Source organism: Pholcus phalangioides, unplaced genomic scaffold, assembly GCF_987345545.1.
Source record: "Pholcus phalangioides strain wild (caught in Gottingen) unplaced genomic scaffold, Ppha-v1.0 ptg000024l_1, whole genome shotgun sequence".
NCBI lineage: Eukaryota > Metazoa > Arthropoda > Arachnida > Araneae > Pholcidae > Pholcus > Pholcus phalangioides.
In genome coordinates, this window is record NW_028301616.1 from 6,657,637 (window position 1) to 6,677,444 (window position 19,808).

General features: G+C 37.1%; 1 protein-coding gene across 1 annotated transcript in view; it reads left to right on the forward strand.

Moving 5' to 3' along the window:
• LOC149068648 (zinc finger protein ush-like) overlaps positions 1 to 19,808 on the forward strand; it is a 179,707-nt gene that overhangs the window by 142,488 nt on the left and 17,411 nt on the right. Inside the window, exon 2 of the mRNA XM_089250842.1 lies at positions 16,541 to 16,752. Coding sequence (XP_089106968.1) covers positions 16,541 to 16,752 — 212 coding nt within the window. The remainder of the gene's footprint in view (positions 1 to 16,540; positions 16,753 to 19,808) is intronic.

Genomic DNA, 19,808 nt, shown 5'->3' on the forward strand with positions numbered 1-19,808 from the left:
TGGTGTAGAAACAAATGCCTACAAATACACTCCAGATTTACACCAACGCACTACCATGGAGGGCGGAATACACCTGACGTACTGGACTATGGGGGTCCAACAAAAAACTTTCGGAATAACGTTGATTTAGAATCGTTCATCGGACTTAACACATAATCCAATCATATTCGCTATTGATCTAGAAAGACCTAAAGATGCTCCTTTCTGCCTTGCCACCGATTGGAATAAATTCAGAGGTCTGCTAGATGTTGACGAAGTTCTGGAGCTTCAGCATGCAAACAAAGGAGGAAGTTGAAGCAGCCAACGGGGATCTTTTCGGACAAAATTAAATCCGCCTTACACAATTCAACTATAAAAATCAAATACCCGGGAAGAAAAATTGGAATCTCTCTTGAGCTGAAGGAAAAAATTAGACTCAAAAATAAAATAAGAAAATTCTGGCAAAGATTTCGTCGTCCTTTGGACAAAGTTGCGCTCAATCGACTGGAAAAAGGAATCAGGAAAGAAATCAAAGGATTCGTCAACGAGCGCTTTTGGAACTTCGTTGAAGAGGCCACTGTGAGTGAAGGTTCCCTTTGGAAAGTTTGGAAGATCTGCAAAAAGAAAAGCAAGAAAATTACCAAAATTCAAAACGAACGAGGTGTATTGGTCTTCACTGATGCTGACATAACGGAAGTGTTTGCCAAAACTTAGAGGGTCAATTCAAACCTAACAGTAATCAATCGATTGCCACTCAGCGGGAACATCTGAATATAATAGACCACGTCACCAGGGTCTCAGTGGATTTCAAGATGCAGAGCTAACTATAGAGGAGGTTAGAGAATTTATTAACAAGCTCTCGATCAAGAAAGCCTCTGGCCTGGACGAAATCTCCAATCTGGCTTTCAAAAATCTGCCTTTGTGTCTCTCACCAACATTTTTAATAGCTTGTTAGAAACTTGTCACTTCCCGAAAGTATGGAAACATTCTGTAATCAAACCTATCCACAAATCTGGCTCTAACCCTGAATATTCAAAATAACCCTAAATAGCCCTCTAGCCCCATAGCCAAAATTTTTCGACCGATCATCCTTCTGTGCAATCTATCTAAGCTCTTTGAACGTATCCGTCTTACACGATTCAATATCTATCTCGACTCCTCTAATTTTCTTCGTCCTGAGCAGCATGGATTCAGAAGAAATCACTCCTCTGTCACACAGCTACATCGAGTCGTGTAATTCGCAATACAAGCCTTCAACCACAAGGAATTCACCTGCGCAATGTGCTTGGACAATAGCAAGGCGTTTGACAAAACGAATCACGTAACTTTATTGGCTAAGCTTGTTGAATACGGTTTTCCTGACCACTACATGTTGTTCTTCAACAACTATCTTAAATAGTCATTTTCTGGTAAAAAATGCGATGTACTTCTTGTAATGCTTGTACTTCTATTCATCCAATAAGAGATTTGGTTCCCCAAGGATCAGTTCTTGGGCCTCAACTCTTCTCCATCTACATCAATGACTTTCCTGCTCCCCAAACGGGAATACTGGGACTCTTTGCGGATGATGCCATTATTATCACCAACAACAGAAAATCTGACAAATGCAGAAAAAATCTTCAGGAGACTCTGGAGGAGATTGAAGACTGGCGTGAGGATAATGTGATTGAGCTTAACCATGCCAAGTGTCAGTTCATCTGGCTAACAAGAAGAACCAAATTCACTAGAGCACCAATCTACCTGGGCAGGGAAGCCATAAGACCTGTGAAGGAACTGAAATATTTGGGATGTATTCTAAACCAATCATTATCCCTCAAATAAATCACGTAAGAACTATGGCTATCCAAACCATGGGAATGATGTCACGCATTACATTCCCAAGTGCAAGACTAACTCTTAAAAACAAAGTCATATTGTTTAAATCGACCATTAGACCCATCATGACCTACACCGATCCAGTATGGGGTCATGTTTCTAAGACCGACATGCAGCGTCTGCAAAGTAAACAGAATAAAATATTGAGAACCATTGCGCGTGTCCCACAGTACATCAGAGAGGGGCTGGCATTAGAAAAGACATGAAGATTCCAACCATCCTCAGCTACATCCAACAAATTTCAGAAGATCACTTTGAAAGAATGAGGAACTCAGACTATGAGAGCATGTGAGAGAGAGCGAGCTGTTCGACTACAACCCTCGTCAAAGACTAAAATTTCTCAGGTCTCAAAACGTGCTGCACGTGACATGGTCAGTACGTTAGAGTCTGAGTTACTGAGCTGTATAATCTTTGTCTATCTATCATAATATCCTTGTACTTTTATCTTGCTATCGAATTTATTGATCAACTCTATTGCATAGAGTAACATTGTGGTTACATGTACGTGGCTGATCTTGCATTGTACCAATTAGTATAATCTCGGCTGACACGCTTGTTTTTCTATTACTTCTTAGGTCGGGATTACACTATAAAAGTTTAATAAAAGTACTTGTATAAAAGTTGAAAAATGCATCCAATAAGAGCAGTAGTAACATTCTAGCAAATGCAGTCGATTACCTTAGAGGTGATAAATTAACTTTTATGAATATTTTATAGTGTAATTCCGGCCTTAGACTTTTCTTTAAATTAATATTTTTATTATTTTATTATTATTATTTTACTCATTAATACATTTTGATGACTTGTACATAAGTGATTTCATTTTTGTATCCATTATAATACTCGCATTTATTGCATAATATTTATTTTCCTACTATTGATTTTACTGATCAACTCTATTGCATAGAGTAACATCTTGATGGAGTATACATGACTGATCTTCGCGTATTGTAGTATTCCGAATTTGATTAATAAAATTAAATTCGGTCGGTCGGTTGTTCCACCGTAGGTAAAAATCGATGCATATGATACCTGGTGTTATTACTGGCAAACATCGTGTTTTGATGAGTTAACTCGGTCTTGTGACCCATATCATCATACACGGGTGTGTTAATTTATAGAAGAAATCACAATTTTTATAATCTCTTCACACCTTCCGATTAATTTGTGTTTATTGTATTTCAAAATAACCTTTAAAAAGAAAAAAAAATATTATTATTTTTGGTCGATATCTTAACGGTTTTTTTAAATTTAGTTCATGGAATTCTCTCTGGAGCAATGTCCGACATGCTTTTGACCGCTTATGAAACCTGATGTCATTTCTAATTGATAAGGAAGAGTATGAGCCTCAAGAGGAGAGATCCGTTACCACCAACACCAAACAGCAGGCAAAATCATTCTCAATCTCGATTGGCAATGTCATGCCGCACTCTTTTCTTTGGTATCATTATTATGGAAGAGCCTTTATTTTTTGAAAAACGAAGCAATATGTTCAAGTGCGAATTTCTAGTTTGACCGTTATGTTGACATCAAAGAAAACCGTCAACATAATCTTACAATATAAATCCATTAGAAACCATTATTAGAGTTCTGCATTGCCGGTTCGAGATGACAATGGGCTCAGATTTCATCACTGGTCAAAAGCATATTCACCACCACCACCAAACCAGAACATGGCTCCCACTCTGTCTCAAACAGGGATATAAGGGGTTAACGAAGCCACGGTGGAGAAGAAGCATATCCGATACACTACTTAGATTAGAGAACGTATTGCACTTTTAGAAGCAACTTCCAAGCGTACGTATTAAATCTGCGACGTTGCTCGGATGCATCACGACAGAACAAGAGCCCAGTATTCGACTAACTACGTTTTGAGCTATTAATGCAAACGCCATATCATGCTGGGCCGTGAATCTCTGCCTGCCCCACCCTCGTGAAATATTTTCATTGTTATCAGCATTGGCTATTTTCATTTGAACGACAATTGCAGCATATTTTCTCGCTAATAACCAATCTGGTCCTTCGAGTCATCATCTCTAAATAGTGGAAACCAAAAAAGACAATTTAATTGCGGATCGGTACCAATCCACTGATAATCCGAGTATTATTATCACCATCCATGATGGTTAATTACCCTAAGTGTGAATACAATCCAACTTCTTCAATAATTATCTTTTCTCTCGCTTATTATTAAGTTGCTGGGGGACATCAAGAGACAGAAATCGCTTCTTCCCAATAAGTTCAAAAATGACAAATTCTTGCTGATTGCGGAAAATTTTCGCTACGGTACGGGGTGGAGAGAAGGGGTCTGGAAAACCGACATTTTGAGTAATTAAAACTAGATATAATTCCAGTAGCTCCCCTACCACCGCCACTGCCATGTCTTTGTCGATCATCTTCTATAACAAATAACCGAAAATGTAGCGATTCCGCTATCAAGCGTGCTCTCTCTCTCTCTCTAGCTGTTGTCTATACCCCCTACTTACCATCAATTCTCTTTTTCCGTGATGACGGTGTGGCGTCGCGTTATTTTTCGACAAGTTTCTACTTGTAGAAGAAGAAGAACAAGTAGTAGAAGAACGGTAGAGTATATAATGCGAGTGGGGGAGGGGCGAGGTCTAACACATCGACAAGGAGAGAGAAGAGTCGATAGAAATCCCACAAATCCTTTTACCGATATCAATATCTTGCTTCCGACCATCGATGCGCGTACCTCAGACATGAATTAAAACACACCGGCAAGCAAAAGTCGTTCTTTCATTGGCTGATAAGAGCCCGATTGATTTCACCGCATTGGATATTATTGATCACGTGGACGGCCCGAAAGGGAATCGTCAGTGTATATAAACGAGCTCTTTTCTACTTTTACTTTATTCTCTATTCCCTCCGGCAAACCGAATTGTTGTTCGACGATTTTTGCGACGGGTTTCAGAGAGGGGGTGTGAGGTGTGCGTGGAAAAGTAATCAACGGTTTTTAATTGTCGACAAAATGATTGCAGCACGAAAAATTCCCCATCAAGCGGTTGTATAATTAAGATACAGAAATGGATAGAAATTAATTTTGTAATCGCTCACCAATTTTTTTTTTTCTTTCTTTCTCATATCTTCCTGATGAAGTCGGGAAAATTTTGCTTTCACCACAACCCATTGGCAGATTCACGATATTTCGGCGACAAAATTGTCCGGAAGATACGATAAATATATGTCCGCAAATGAGCGTTCCGACTTCAGTTATGAATCGAGAGTTTAATGAAACAGAATACGGTGAGAGACAATAAAAAGAAAAGAGATAGTCAGGAAATATCTGAAAAATTTGCATAATATAATGACCAATTAGGGAAAAACTAATCAAATGACGTGATTCTGATTTCGAATTCCGTCAATGAACCTGAATGAAGTAATTGAAAAAATTACTTGATGTGTAATTATAATATTAAGTAGAATTGTAATTACTACCTATATTTTACACATGGACGAGTCATATTAATGTGACTCATATCGAGACTAACGGCTTTGTCCGTGCTGCCTGCAATCTGGAATCGACAGAATTATTAGAAGGCTTTTTACTTGTCTGGAGTCAACAGATTGCAGTCAATTCAGTAGCTGTTGGGAAATAAAGCATTTACTGTATATAAGAGAGACCTGTAGAACAAAAATGTTTGTATAGTTGGTTCCAGATTTGCTCGGTATGGCTCAAGTCTGATAAATTTTTGAAACCAGGAAATAATTTAAAGTTCACTGTTTTCAGAAATTTATGGCTATATAACATGAAATTAGAGGTCTGGAATTGAATGAAATTTAGCAGTCCAATTAGAGGTCTGGAAGAATTCATACGTCCCAGGCAAGACATTCGCCACTCATGGCTAAGCTACATGGATGCGTTCATAGCCATTGTAGCTGAAAGTGCTTCTCGGAAGTACCACTGAACCCAGATAATGTCACGATATTATTTCTCCAAAAATAATGCTGTCATCACGTGCCTTTGTTCTTACAGCATTGCTTGCAAAGTGTATGTATTATTGAGATTTTTCACTAGATTACCGACCAGCCATCCTTTTCCACGTGGCCCCAAATGTGACTCGAAGGAGAAGAAAACCTTTGCCAATCTGAAGAAGTCCAGTTTTGAGATGAGCCGTTTCTGTCAAAGCAACTTCAATACTAATTAGGGCAGTGCCCATTCATATACTTTGCTCAATTCCCCCCCCCCACAACAACAACAGTGTCTAATGCAATGAAATTTCATGCAAAAGACTGGTAGTCATTATTGCTCAACTACAGTACATCGGTTGGTTCTCAGACGCCGTCACAACCAAAGTTCATATCACACACCTCAACTACTTCTGTGATGACACAAATGCAACTGGTAATACATAGATTACCTGCACTACCCAGAGGTCCGTCTGTCTGTTCAGATTGTCTTTCTCCATCTGACATAATTTAGATTCGACATTTATTTTAATTTAAGATGGCTCTTCACCCTCACAGCCGACGTTCAAACTTCGATGACATCTGCTGGTGGCAGGAAATATACATGGTAACTGAACAGTTGCAGATTAATGCATTTTGTTTAGACTTTTCCTAGCTATCACGATCTGGTGTTAGTTTCCTATATATGATATACACTCATGTCCATAAATTAAGGATAATGCCAGCTCCGGCATATAAAGGTTCAGAAACAAAACAAACGTTACTTATTCATAAAGCCCATTTATTAAACAAAAGATAAAGAACAAAAACGATGGTGTATGTATGATACCATTCATAAAAACTACAATTTTTGCTCCCTGGAGCAATTGTAAAAAATATCTCCTTTACAAAAGCTTACTATTACATGGTTGGTATGATGGTTAATACATTGTGTGTCTCCCATGCGATGAAATACAGTCCGTACAACGCCTAGGTATGCTGAGTATCAAATTATCGATCTGATCTTGGGGAAGATCACTCCACTCAGCAAGCAATGCTCTCCGAAGTTCCGGTACACATGTAGGAGGTGGTTGACGGGCTGCAACTCGTCGGCCAAGCATGTCCCACACATGCTATATCGGATTCAAGTCAGGGGAGAATGCTGGCCATTCCATACGGGCTATATCCTCAGATTCAAGGCATTCGTTTACGATGTTTGCTTGGTGAGGACGGGCGTTGTCATTCATAAGCACAAATTCTGCGCCCATGGCACCCCTAAACAAACGTACATGTTGTTCCAGAATGATGTCCCGATAAATTTGGGCTTTCATGGTTCCGGTTTGAACATGCAGATCTGTTCTGGAACCCAGTATAATTCCACCCCCAAATGAGCAATGCTGCACCACCGTAACGGTGTCGTTCAATGATGTTGTCTTGGTGGTAACGGGTACTTGGCTTTCTCCATATGAAAGTCCGACGTGGATCAGACTACAAGCTAAACCTGGACTCGTCGGAAAACATCACACAAGCCCACTGTGATGATGTCCACATTGCATGTTCTCTACTCCAGGCTAATCGCTGCCGACAGTGAGTTGCCGTGAGCGGAACACATCTGACAGGCCTGCGAGCATATACACCAATATCTCCCAAACGTCTGTACACGGTTTGCCTTGAAACAGTGGTACCCGTGGCTGCAGATAGCTGACGAGATAGGTCGGATGCTGTGCTCCGTCTGCTTCTTTTGGCAGTTACTGCGAAATACCGGTCTTCATTCGGCGTTGTAACTCGGGGGCGACCTGTACTGTAACGTCTACTGACATTTCCGTTATCTTGGAATCGTTGCCAAAGCCTAAAGATGACACTTTGGGCAATTCCAAGTTCCTCGGATACTTCCATCTGAGTACGCCCACATTCCAGGCGGCCGATAATTCTACCACGTAAAAAATCATCCACATGTGTCCTCTGTGTCATAACTATCCGCTTATGGCACTGAGTGCCTTACAGAACTCTTGTGAACAGTTTCACTTCTTTGCCACCATTCCTTATATACCCCCCCCCCACTTACACTCTCGTCATTGTGACGTACTATCGGCATCATCTGGTGGCTTCCTGAAATTTGCATATCATTCTTGCAGATGTGTGTGATAATTCTACAGGTGAAATTTTTACTTTAGATTTCGATTTCCGTGTGATTCTGAATTATCCTTAATTTATGGACATGAGTGTAGTTACAAATTAATTTATAGACACTTTCACAGCCGACAGTCAAACAACAATGACACCTGGATGGTGCCAACCATAAATGCCTCTGCTGGCAGGATAGATTCGAATGCATTATTTCAAGATTTTTTCCGATCCTTCATGACTAGCCGTCCAATAAAATATGGCTACACCTTTTCAAAGTCGATATTCAGACATAAATGGCATTTGGTTGCTGAATACAAGGAACTGATACATTCTTTTTTTCAGGTTGCTTTCCCACTCGTCATGATCTCGTAATGGTTTCCACGATCTTCTATTTGTTTTAATATAGCCGATGTTCAAACAACAATGACACCTGGTGCTCATAGCAATGCACCATTGCTCAGATTGTTTTTTTAACCGTCTTGGTTTTCGATTAAAGATGATTACATCTTCACAGACACTTTCACAGCCGACGTTCAAACATCTTTTGCTAACATAAATGAACCTAGTAACTGAAAAGTTGGAATTAATGCATTTTGTTAAAATATTTTACCCGACTGTCACCATCTAGTCTTGTTTTCTGAAGAAGATGATTACATCTCCAGAGACACTTTCACAGGCGACGTTCAAATCACATCAATGGCACCTGATGTTGACACAAACGCACCTGATAAATAAATACAGTAGAATCTCTCGGTAACGGACACCCTCGAGAGCGTAAACTATCCGCTAATGGAGTTTTCCGTTATGAGTGGTTCCACTGTAGTGAGAATTAATGCATTCAGATTTTTTGCCGGCTGTTACGATCTAGTCTCTTTTTTTTGCGATAGAGCACTGTTACGAATGGATTCAGACACCTTCACAGCCTACTAATGACAAAATGCTGACATAAATGCATCTGGTGGCAGGATAGTTGAAATTTATACGTTTTGTCCATATTGTTTTCCCAGCCGTCACGATCTAAAGTCATAGTTTCCGATAACATATGACTACGCTTCGAGTAGGTTGGCAATAATCTGTTTAATGTCCAAAGGCCCTGACATCACAGTCTGAATAAAAACGGGGGGAAAAAACGCATCACACGTCCTTTATGTAATAAATATCGGTGACCACGACTCGGACTGACCAACCAGGCCTTTGGACAGTAACAAAAAAAAAAAAAAAATTGTTTGACGTGTTTTGACTGAAAAATTCGGAGGGAAAAAAAAGCTTTTATCGGGGGATCTTTTCCATTTTTCCCACTCTTCAACCATCCGCTATCCACTAACGGAATGTTCCAGGACACCTTGCGGCCTTTTCCTTAATCCATAATGTGAGATTGATGTTTCGGGGGCCATAGTCACGTCTGCGGTGTGTTTTGGAAGATATCCCATGCACGGATGACCAGCAAAATGGGCTAGGATACTTTTTTTTTTAGTGTTTTTTTCTTCCCCTCTCCTTCGCTGGGTCCCTAGACTGTTGCACCAATCTATCTAGGAAATGATAATAATAAATAGGAAAAAAAAATGGTAGTATCCACATTTTTTCCCCTCATCTTATAGCGAACACACACGCGTCTTACATAAATAACACAACAGCCTGCTTTCACGCACGGACACGGATGGCAAAAAGAAATCGATCATGAATGATATCGGTTATTTATATGCGGATTTATGCTGTCGGCGTTACATCGGTGTGTCAGCATGATGATAATGCTTTGTCGACCATTTTAATGGCAAAAGATGCGATGATAAACGGAATTCGTAAGTAATTTTGTTTTCGATAGATATCGATAACTTGTTATTGATTGGGTACTTGTATGAGGATTATAATTTGGAGTTATTAGAGGAAGGGTGCAACTTTGGAAATGGATGAGGGGGAGATACAGTAGATTCTCTCTCAATTTGTGTGACAGGGTCAGTCGGACGACAGTAAATCCGGTTAAATGAGAAAAGTTGAGATCAGTACAAAATTAGAAAAACCTGTTGCAAATACAAACTTTTTTATATATGTGTATGAGAGATCAGTTCGGTATGGTATAATGAATAATATTGCTGAATATATTATTTTATGGACTGCAATTGAGAACTAGCATATTTCAAATAATAGTGTTGTAATAACGCGTTCATTTGAAACATAAAAACTAGTAACGGAGAAGAGAGTTTCTACAGTATATTAAAAAACAAATTTCTAATCAGTATTATATATCTATGTATCTTGATATTAAGAAATCATAGCAAGTTGAACTATAATAAAAGAATGAATTGGAGAATAATGAATGAATAAATCATTTGAATAATTGAAAACATAATGAATAAACCGTTTGAATAATGGAAAGCATAATGAATAAACCGTTTGAATAATGGAAATCATAATGAATAAACCGTTTGAATAATGGAAAGCATAATCAATGAATAAATTGAAGCATAATTAATGAAAAATTGAAGAATAATGAATGAATAAGTTAAAGAATAATGAATGAATAAGTTAAAGAATAATGAATAAATATTCTTTAACTTATGAATGATTAATGAACAATGAATTAAACGATATTATGTTAAGTATATTGAAAGAATGAATGAAGTAAAGCATATTGACAATAATTTATTTTTTAGGCTGAAATGCAATCGTCAATAGCAAGTATTCCGAAATACTAAAAAATTAAAACTTTTTTATTTATCGCTCAAATTTGATTTTGTAATATTTACACTAGAAGTTTCAATTCATGAAATTTTTTCTTATATTATAGGAGCTCATGAAATTACTTTGAAATTGGTTCAAAGTTTTACTGATTTTTAAAACGTTTTTCTTAATAATATGATAAAATGACAGCTTGTGAAATCGATCATCTTGGAATGGACTCAATTGATTGAAAGAGGAAAAACAAAATGTACACTGACTGTAGTGTGTAGGGTTTATTCAAAATTTATCGCTACCTGGAAGTTATTAAAATATATTGTGATTGGTTGGGGAGAATTAAGTCATTAATACATACATATATATCCTAAATTATCATAAAAGCCTCCAAAGTTCATATTCCCAATACAGTCGAATCCCGTTATAACGAACTCCAAGAGACCGGAGAAATCCCTTCTTTAAAATGAAATTTAGTTATAAAGGAATTCCAGGTCTTTGCATTGTTCCTATGTACACTTATTTTGGGGATTAGAAAGTGTTAGTTAAAATGAGATTTTCGCTATAACGGGATTCGACTATTTCTAACTCCACACTCAAACAACCCTAAAAGTCAGTGGCTTAACTCCCTGAGGTCAAAAGAAAAATTCTACATTGAGAAAGAGCAACCCACACATTTGTGTCACCAGGGCCTGAAAGGGTTATGTATGCCGGAAAAAGTCTCATAAGTAAAGGAGAGCCCACTCGATATCGAAGTAACCCCGGAGCCCTCTTTGAGAACCCTTGAGATGAGAATCTTCTGATGTAAATAGTATATTCTGAGAAGTTTTTAACGTAAATTCCGCTATGAACAAATGTAACACGTAGGGAGTTAGGTGCCATCTTGTGAGAATTTCGTTCATCCCATTTCTCCTACACACAAAATATTTTTATTTTCACCACGATTCCAAAAAAATAAAATACACGCCAGCAAATACCATCATCTCTAAAAAAAAATTATTTCAACTTTTTTTCTCTACAGTAAAAACAGTGGCGTAGATCGTCAATCACAGGAAAAGAAATGTGATTGAAACTTCTCTTTCTGTTTATAGAGAAAAGAAATGGTTTTCATACGCCACTGGAAGAAAATCAACTTTTCCCCCCATTTCTGTGTGTGTATTCTATATCTTAACATATAAAACACCGCGGAGTAGAAGAAATAAAGGGCGACGGGTTTTTGTCTTTGAATAGGCGATTCGATTTCGCCCGTAGGTCAATTTCAGATTTTTGAAATATGACCACATGTAATCTATGATAGGATGCGTTTCCGTCTAAAAACGTGCAAATGGTTTCTGGAAACTCTTACGCTATGTGTTTGTACTGCATATACCTCTTTTGTTCTTCGTGTGTGTTACTCCACTGGATCCTGTAAACATATATATAATACAACGATTTATCGTGCTCGCATGAGTGAAATGCGAAAGCCTGTCATGAGCTCGGATTCTATATATCATAGAAAATCTGGTGAAGAAATAGTCACGTGATACAAAGAACATTTCTTGTACATAGACAATGCTGTAAACGTATGTATTTTCGGTTCATTTTTTACGAAGAGTATACAACTTTGAATACTAAGTCTAAATCATTTCTAAGCCTAGATTACTTGAACTTCACCTTATACCAGTTAGAGTCGGTTTAATGCCAGTAAGTTCAATTAATGCTCTCTATAAGAGATAGAGTTCTATTCAATATATTATCCGATATTATTATTCTATCCAAGAAATCAGATACTTGGCAAAAACTGTCTTCAAACAGGACCACATACCACCTGGCACAGTTTATGCCGACTTGCTTCGTCCTCCATAATCTCCTAAGAGACCCCTTTTGAAAGATATTTCTAATCCATTCGACTTCTGTGTTTGACTGAACACTTTCATCCAGGTGATTATCTCAGCTGTTCTCAGATAGCAACATATGGTACCAGCGAGCTGTCTCCGACCGTAAGAGCTCAATTTTAATTTGTGCTTCACGTCTATTTGGTCGTGATTGAAAGCACCTGAAGCATGGGCTTTACCCATTCTGCTACTCAGAAGGAATGGTTTCGGACAATCGCATATCGGCTAAATACCCACGATAGTAGTGGTTCTCCATGGACAAATGATAATTAGTAATGCCACGATTATTTCCACACCGTTAGTTACTTTTCGGTGTTTATTTCTAAACGTCTCAAGTAAACACATTTTTAACAATTGAAATCAGCAAAGACAGTTAGTTCTACAGGTTACGGAACGCGATTTGAGAAACGTTAACTTAGAAATTTACAAAAGTACAAAAACGTACTAGTTTTAGTTGTACAGTAAAATATAAATTTTAGATAGATGGACTCCATCAAAGATCCTCATCAAAAATAATTAAATAAGGTTAGCCAAAGTGGGAGGTAAGCTCGGTGATATTTTTGGGATATATCTCATTGAAAGTATATAGTGACAGGTTTAAAATACCATAATTTTGCGGTAAATAAGGCGTGTGTTATGTGCTGCATCTAATAAACTGACCACCACCAAACCACAACAATTTTTTTTTAAGGTTTCCCTTGAGATCTTCACATGACTGTGTTAATAATTAAAAAAATGTTTTACTGTTACAAAACTCTAAAATATATGTTTATAATATTCATCTAAATTCCTTGAATTCAGAAAGAAAATATTGAATAGATTATGGCCTTGAATTATATGGCTAAAATTTGAGTTAAAATTAAATTAAAACTTTCAAAGGTTGTGGTTTAAGCAGCGGCTTTATTACGGGAAATTATGGTAATAGGAATGTGGTTCCCGACCAATATGTCACGGTAATTTTGAAAGTGTCACCAAAAGACGTCGAAAATTCTAATCCGATAGTTCCGCAAACATAAAAAATTTGGTAAAACTATTTTCCTATAACAGGGGTTTCTAACCTGTTTCAGCCGCAACCCAAAATCAACAACAAGATAAGCTTCACGACCCATGGGACGGTTTGATTTTGAAACCAGTGACAAAACCAGTGCATCTATAACAGGTCTGTAAAAATTAATTTGCACGACTGATCCAGGAAGCCTCTGCGACTGAAGTTTGGGTCGTGACCCGTAGCTCGAGAATCCCTGACTGTAAGTGGATTTGTGCGACCCAAACATCGGAAGTCCCTGCTACCGAAGTTTGGGTTGCGACCCATAGGTTAAGAACCCCTGATCTATAAAATCTAAGAAAATAAAACATTTCCACTCACATTGTCTGACATTCTCTGTCTCACATTCTTGATTTTTATTTGGTCTCACTCCTACTTTATGTTCTTCAAGTCCAAATACATAATGAAAATTTTGTTTGATTGCATTAATGTCTTCATTAATAAATTTCTTAAATCAGATACATCTAATCCTTAGACAATTTCTTCAAATCCCGAATAAAAGCGCATTTTCTTATCTCGTATAAATATATTGGGAATTATTTCTCTTCTTCGCCTTATAAAGATGTTGCTACAGGTAGTAGCCATCACAACCATCTCACAAGGCGTTTAATCTACTGAAAATCTTTCCTCGAGGTGACAGTCGTTTATCGGGGCAGGATGACACGTACAGAACTCGGCAATCCATCAAAGCCCTTCTCTGGGATGTGAGTGGCTTGCTTTACTGTTTTATACCGTTCTTGATGCTGTTGCCTTGCCGCATCAGATGAGAACCTTGTCTCTGTCTGTCTCTCTCTCTCCCTGTTTGTGATTTATTGTGATGGCTCTGTCAGAGCTGCCAACAATATCTGACTGTCTTTTAACTATATAAGAAAATTCGATGCGATCTCAGAATTGATGCCTTTCTTTTCTATTCCGATTCGACGATTCCAGAAAGATTTATTTCCTCAATTTGGATTTTTGTTATATACACTTGTAGTCGTATAATATTTTCTAAATTTTCATTCTTTTTACGTACGTTGGGGTAATTATTCCGAGTCGGTGGTTCCCAAATGGTGTGACGAGGTACACGAAAATGTGTCATGAGATCAGTCAACGATATCCGAGATATTTTGGTGGTGAAATTGAAGGTTAGGAGGAATAGAATTTTATGGTTGGTTTTAAAATTTTAGTGAAATTTTTGGAAACTGATCTGAAAATAAAAGGGATTAAGCTGTTATGGTGACACCTCCAGAAAATTTCAACTCAGAGGGAACTGGTGGTAAATATATTTTTTATATATATCCCCCTATAATAAAAAAAAATTACCCTGAAATACGTGCTTTTTTCATATTATTTCCTTTCTATTGTTTTATATATTATTATTTTATATTACTATTATATATTATCATCATTTATTACTATTATTTATTTTTTTATAGTTATTATAGTTTTACTTCTATATATTATCCACGGTAAATATGTATATACGAATGCTGATTGTACCATTACATATGCTCCTATGTTATACTGTGTCGTGCACAGAGAGATGTTTTTGTTACAAAAATTTTAAATTTAAAATATTTGAGCTTAAATTTAAGTGTTCCGAACTCTGCCACGAAGCTGGGCTGGAAGAGTTTTCGGCAACGGGATAAGCCCAGTAGCAAAGTTCTGGCGTTCATTCTTTCATGTTACGAAAATTTCAACAACAAAAAAAAAATAACCTGCTTTGCATATATGCTAAGCATGCATTTAACGTTTATTACTTCTGCCAGTTTGAAGAAAAAAATTCATAATTGCCTTTGCACTTAAATTGGCAACATATACTTCCATATACTTTCCATTTCATATTTTAAATTTGTTGGTAGATATCCCAATTAACGATGGCAGCTCTTTGTTGCAGAACATGTGTGGCTGTGATTCACTAATTTGTTAAAATGTTTTTTTTTTGCAACCCTAATTTTTTTGAGACATTTGTATTGGAAGTTCTTGAATGCAACTTTGATTGGATGGCTTAGTTGGAGGAGTTGATTAAGATCTTGAAATTGGGTCGTAAGCGAAGGACTCTTGAGGCTATTTTACAGGGAAATGGGAGAAGCCCGTTTAAAACCGGATTCAAGAATTTTCGCATTTCGACTCCCACTTCATCGAAGTATTCAGAGGTTGGCGCGGAAAGGATTATGGGAAAGGAGGTCGCAACTCTCAAACATCTGCAAGAAGGGGGGGGGGGCCAATACGTACTCCCCATTTTTTCCCTACGAAGGTGAAATATATCGTCAACCAGGTGTCAGAACTTCCAATGCTGCTGCAATATTGCACATATATCGAGGCGAAAACACCATGAATCAGAAGGACAACGCTATGTCAGGTTATTTAATTATTTAATCAAAACTTGAATGAACAAAAACAAGAACTATTTCATATTAAACGTTAAGTGAAATGTGAGCGAACGAATACAAAAGCACAGTCCTTTCATCGGCCATCTACGTGTTGTCATCTTATTAGCATGTGTATACGCCACATACTTTCCTCTTAGTGTACCAGCAGTACGCGGAAATGAACTTTTCTACCGCTCCGAGTATAATACTCTGGAGTGTTTGTACTGGACTCAGCTTGATGGTCAGGTGGAACAGAATCGGCAGGTGAAACTCGTTGCTTGACATAAGTAGGCTCATACAGGTCAAATGATCCAGCTTCAGCAGGAAAGTCTCTCCCAATATGTGTTCTGGTGTCAGGCGGTCTTTAGCGACAATCTTCTTTCCTGAAGGGAGGTTTATGAGATAGCCCCGGTCTGTACGCTCCAACACCTCGAAAGGACCATCATATGTCGGCTGTAGAGCTCTTTTGCCAGGACCCCTGCGAATGAAAACGTACTTGCAAGTAGTAAGTTATTTAGGAATATAAGTTGCCACGTCACACACACATTTAGGTCTTTAGGTACTCGAAATTCAGTGAACATCGTGGTTTTCCGGAAAGCAACAATTTTAGCATGGCTGTTGATGATACGTAATTCTTTGCGGAAATTTGTGGAAACAAGTTTTTTTTTTGAGAGAAAATTATGCATTATTAATTGCATTATGTCTTGCAGGGAAAAGTGAAGACGTTCTTGAAGAAGTGGCGGAGTTGCATCACCTTCCTCATCACATACTCGCCCTTCAAGATCCTGAGGATGAATCCTTGGAATTCACAGTGTTCTCCAAAACTAGTCTCCGCGAGGGATTTCTGTTCGGTCCTTTCAACGCGAACCTCATTTCTGATGTCGAAGATGTCAAGCACCTACCTTCGCATAACGTGATACAGGTAAAATATATTATCATTCAGTTTTTCCCCTATGTGTAAATTCAAGAAAAAACTAAAAGATATATTCAATACAGTCAAACCTCGTTAGTGCGTCACCCGGTTAACACGTCACTCCGCTTACCGGGTCACTTTTTTAGAAGTCCCAATTGTCCTCAGACAGGAATTGGCACAGCTATGGCTTACTCCGTTTAACGAGTAACTCCGCTTACGAAGTCATGTTTTTGCTCTTCCGAGAGTGACTCATTAATGAGGTTTGACTGTGTATAAAAGTGGGGAAAAATAAATACAAATAAAAACAGTCTATATATATAAGGAGTCCACAATTAGCCTAGTATGTGGCCGGATATACATTCGCGCGGTGGTATTTTATTGCGCAATTCTCGTCCTCCTCTCACTCCTTTACAGTTTTTTCTTCCTTTTTCGAATGTCGGAACAAATGGAAATTGGATTGTGGCTGAAGATAATTCTATGGCTTGCAAATTATATTATGATAATCATGATTGTTAATGCAAATTTTCGTCTCGCGTATTGGTTAGGTTAGTTCCTTTTTGTGAAACGTATTATATCTTTCTGTAATTTGCGATAGCCCTTTATTTGCCACCTATTGAATAAATTTAAGCAATCACGCCTTTTCGATGACAACACTGGTGATGATCCGTATTTTTTTCAGGTGAAACTAGTGATGCAGACTTTCATTCCATTTATATGATGTCGTATCCCTTGCAATGTTCATACATGACATAAGAATCACACAATGACAAAGTATGCGTGATCGCATAGATCAATGATAGGCAAACTATGACCCGTGGGCCAGATGCGGCCCGCTTATAGGTTCTATTTAGCTTGCCGCAGATCTCAAAATAATAGTAGAGAAATTTTCAATTTCAATTTAAAAAATAAAAAATTAAGGGATTTTTATCTTTTTTTCATAAAGAATATATAGTTGTTCATATTTTTTTTTTTATTTATAATTTTTTAATATAAATTGATTTTAAAATTTTTACATATGCAAAAAATGAAACACATATGCTAAAAAAATAAATATGCATAAAGGTTATTAAAATATACTTATTTATCTTTCCACAGTTGCAAAAGATAAACTCTCTCATTGTCTCTTTTTTGCAATAAAACCGTGGCGGTCTTCAAAGAAAACACAGCATATACCCCCACTTCATTTCCAAGCATAAAAATTTGAATTATGAATGAGTGTCGGAATATTTCCGACCCGCCAACATTTTTCCTTTTTGTTTTTTGGTCTGCTCCAATAAAAGGTTGCTCAATTCTAGCATAGGTCATGATCACGCTTTTATCGCTTAGTCATGATGATTTCATACAATTTTTCCAATGTGTCATCGTAGCAGAAGCATCAAATATTTCATAGACGGTATCGGTAGATTGACCATATTTCATGGGAAAAAATACGAAAGAAACATGTAAAATTGGAAAAAGGAGCACATACAAAGAGAGAGAGAAATAAAAGAAAAAATACATATACGAAGTATCTGGAAAATCCATCGCCAAATCGAAGCCAAACAGTGAAATAATTGCCAGTTATAGACAAAATGTAACAAAAATTGCCAATGGGTGGAAACGAAAGCAGTAATGTAAGTTACTGTATATTAAAATGCATTTCACCGTCTACATAATCATGAAAGAAATATTTTTTGAAAGAGAAATGGCAATATCAGTCACACTAACGTTTTATATTATGGTTATCTCCATATAAAACGGTTCATAATATTTTCTGATTAATCCTAGATGCCTTATCTCTCACGTTCGGCCATTCTCCGAACTGTTCCGAGTATTTTTTTTTTTTTTTGCGTTATAAAACATCATCGATGTACAAGCAAACTATTAATAAGCACAATATCAGCAAGCGTTCAGACCAAAGGAAATTACGTCAAAACTCAGCAAGATCAGCCATAAACACGCATTATTATATAATTTTTTTTTTCCACACCTCCACCCATCAAGCAACATTAAGATCGGCTCGGATGATCCATTAACGCACACCCGTACAAAACCCGAAACGCACCACCAGCTAAAAGATAAGCTTAAATTTTTAGATGCGTGTGGTATGTGTGTAGTAAATACATATTTTAAGCCCTCCTCCCGCTTATTTACCGAGGTTTAGTAGGTGCAAAACAAACACCACGATCATCATAAATTTTAAGCACTCGCTTCATCAACTTCATCATCAAAATTAACAGTCACGAAATTTCACAGCGTCAATCCAGAGCCAAAAAAAAAAATAATAATAAAAATAAAATAAGATATTTTTAATGTTGCCACACCAATAAATTACTTTATACTACGACGAGAGAGAGAGAGACCTTAGTTAAAATCTCTACCTGCCGTATACAAGACTCCAATCATATTCTCTTATCAAAATTTTTCGGAGAGGAGTTAGACGTCCCAACACAGACAACCACCCCCACACCCTTCTCTAAGTTTAGTTATCAGTCTTTGGCAACGATATATATATATATATATATATATATATATATATAGAGAGAGAGAGAGAGAGAGAGAGGTAAATTTTCTAGTATCATTTTCTTTATTCACGAAAACGAGATAGAAACTACGTTTTGACATCGTTACCCTGAGAGTAAATTTTCTAAAAATTAAAATGAGATATCGAAGGTTCACACGGAGCAGCTTTATAACCGTTGAAATTTTTGCGAAAATAAAAAAAAAATTAAAAAAAAAGACAGGAAAATGGAGATAGAAGAGAGAATTACATGATGAGAAAGAAAAAAAATTTTTTTTTTTTAGAAATTAGATTTTGGACATTAACTCTTCCGTGATATTCGAGCCTTGATCGTCACTTACTGATAATATCATCATTAGTTTCTCTCTTTCTCAGTTCTATAAAAAATAAAATAATAGTAAAAAAAAAATACAGGAATTTTTCTAGGAATAAGTAAAAAATTTATTTCGGAATTTTTCTGGGGGGGGGGGAAATAATTCGGAAGTAAAATAGAAAAATAAAAATTTTTTTTGGAGAGAGAGAGAGAGGAGATGGAGTTTAATAAAACGATTTATTATCTGATATG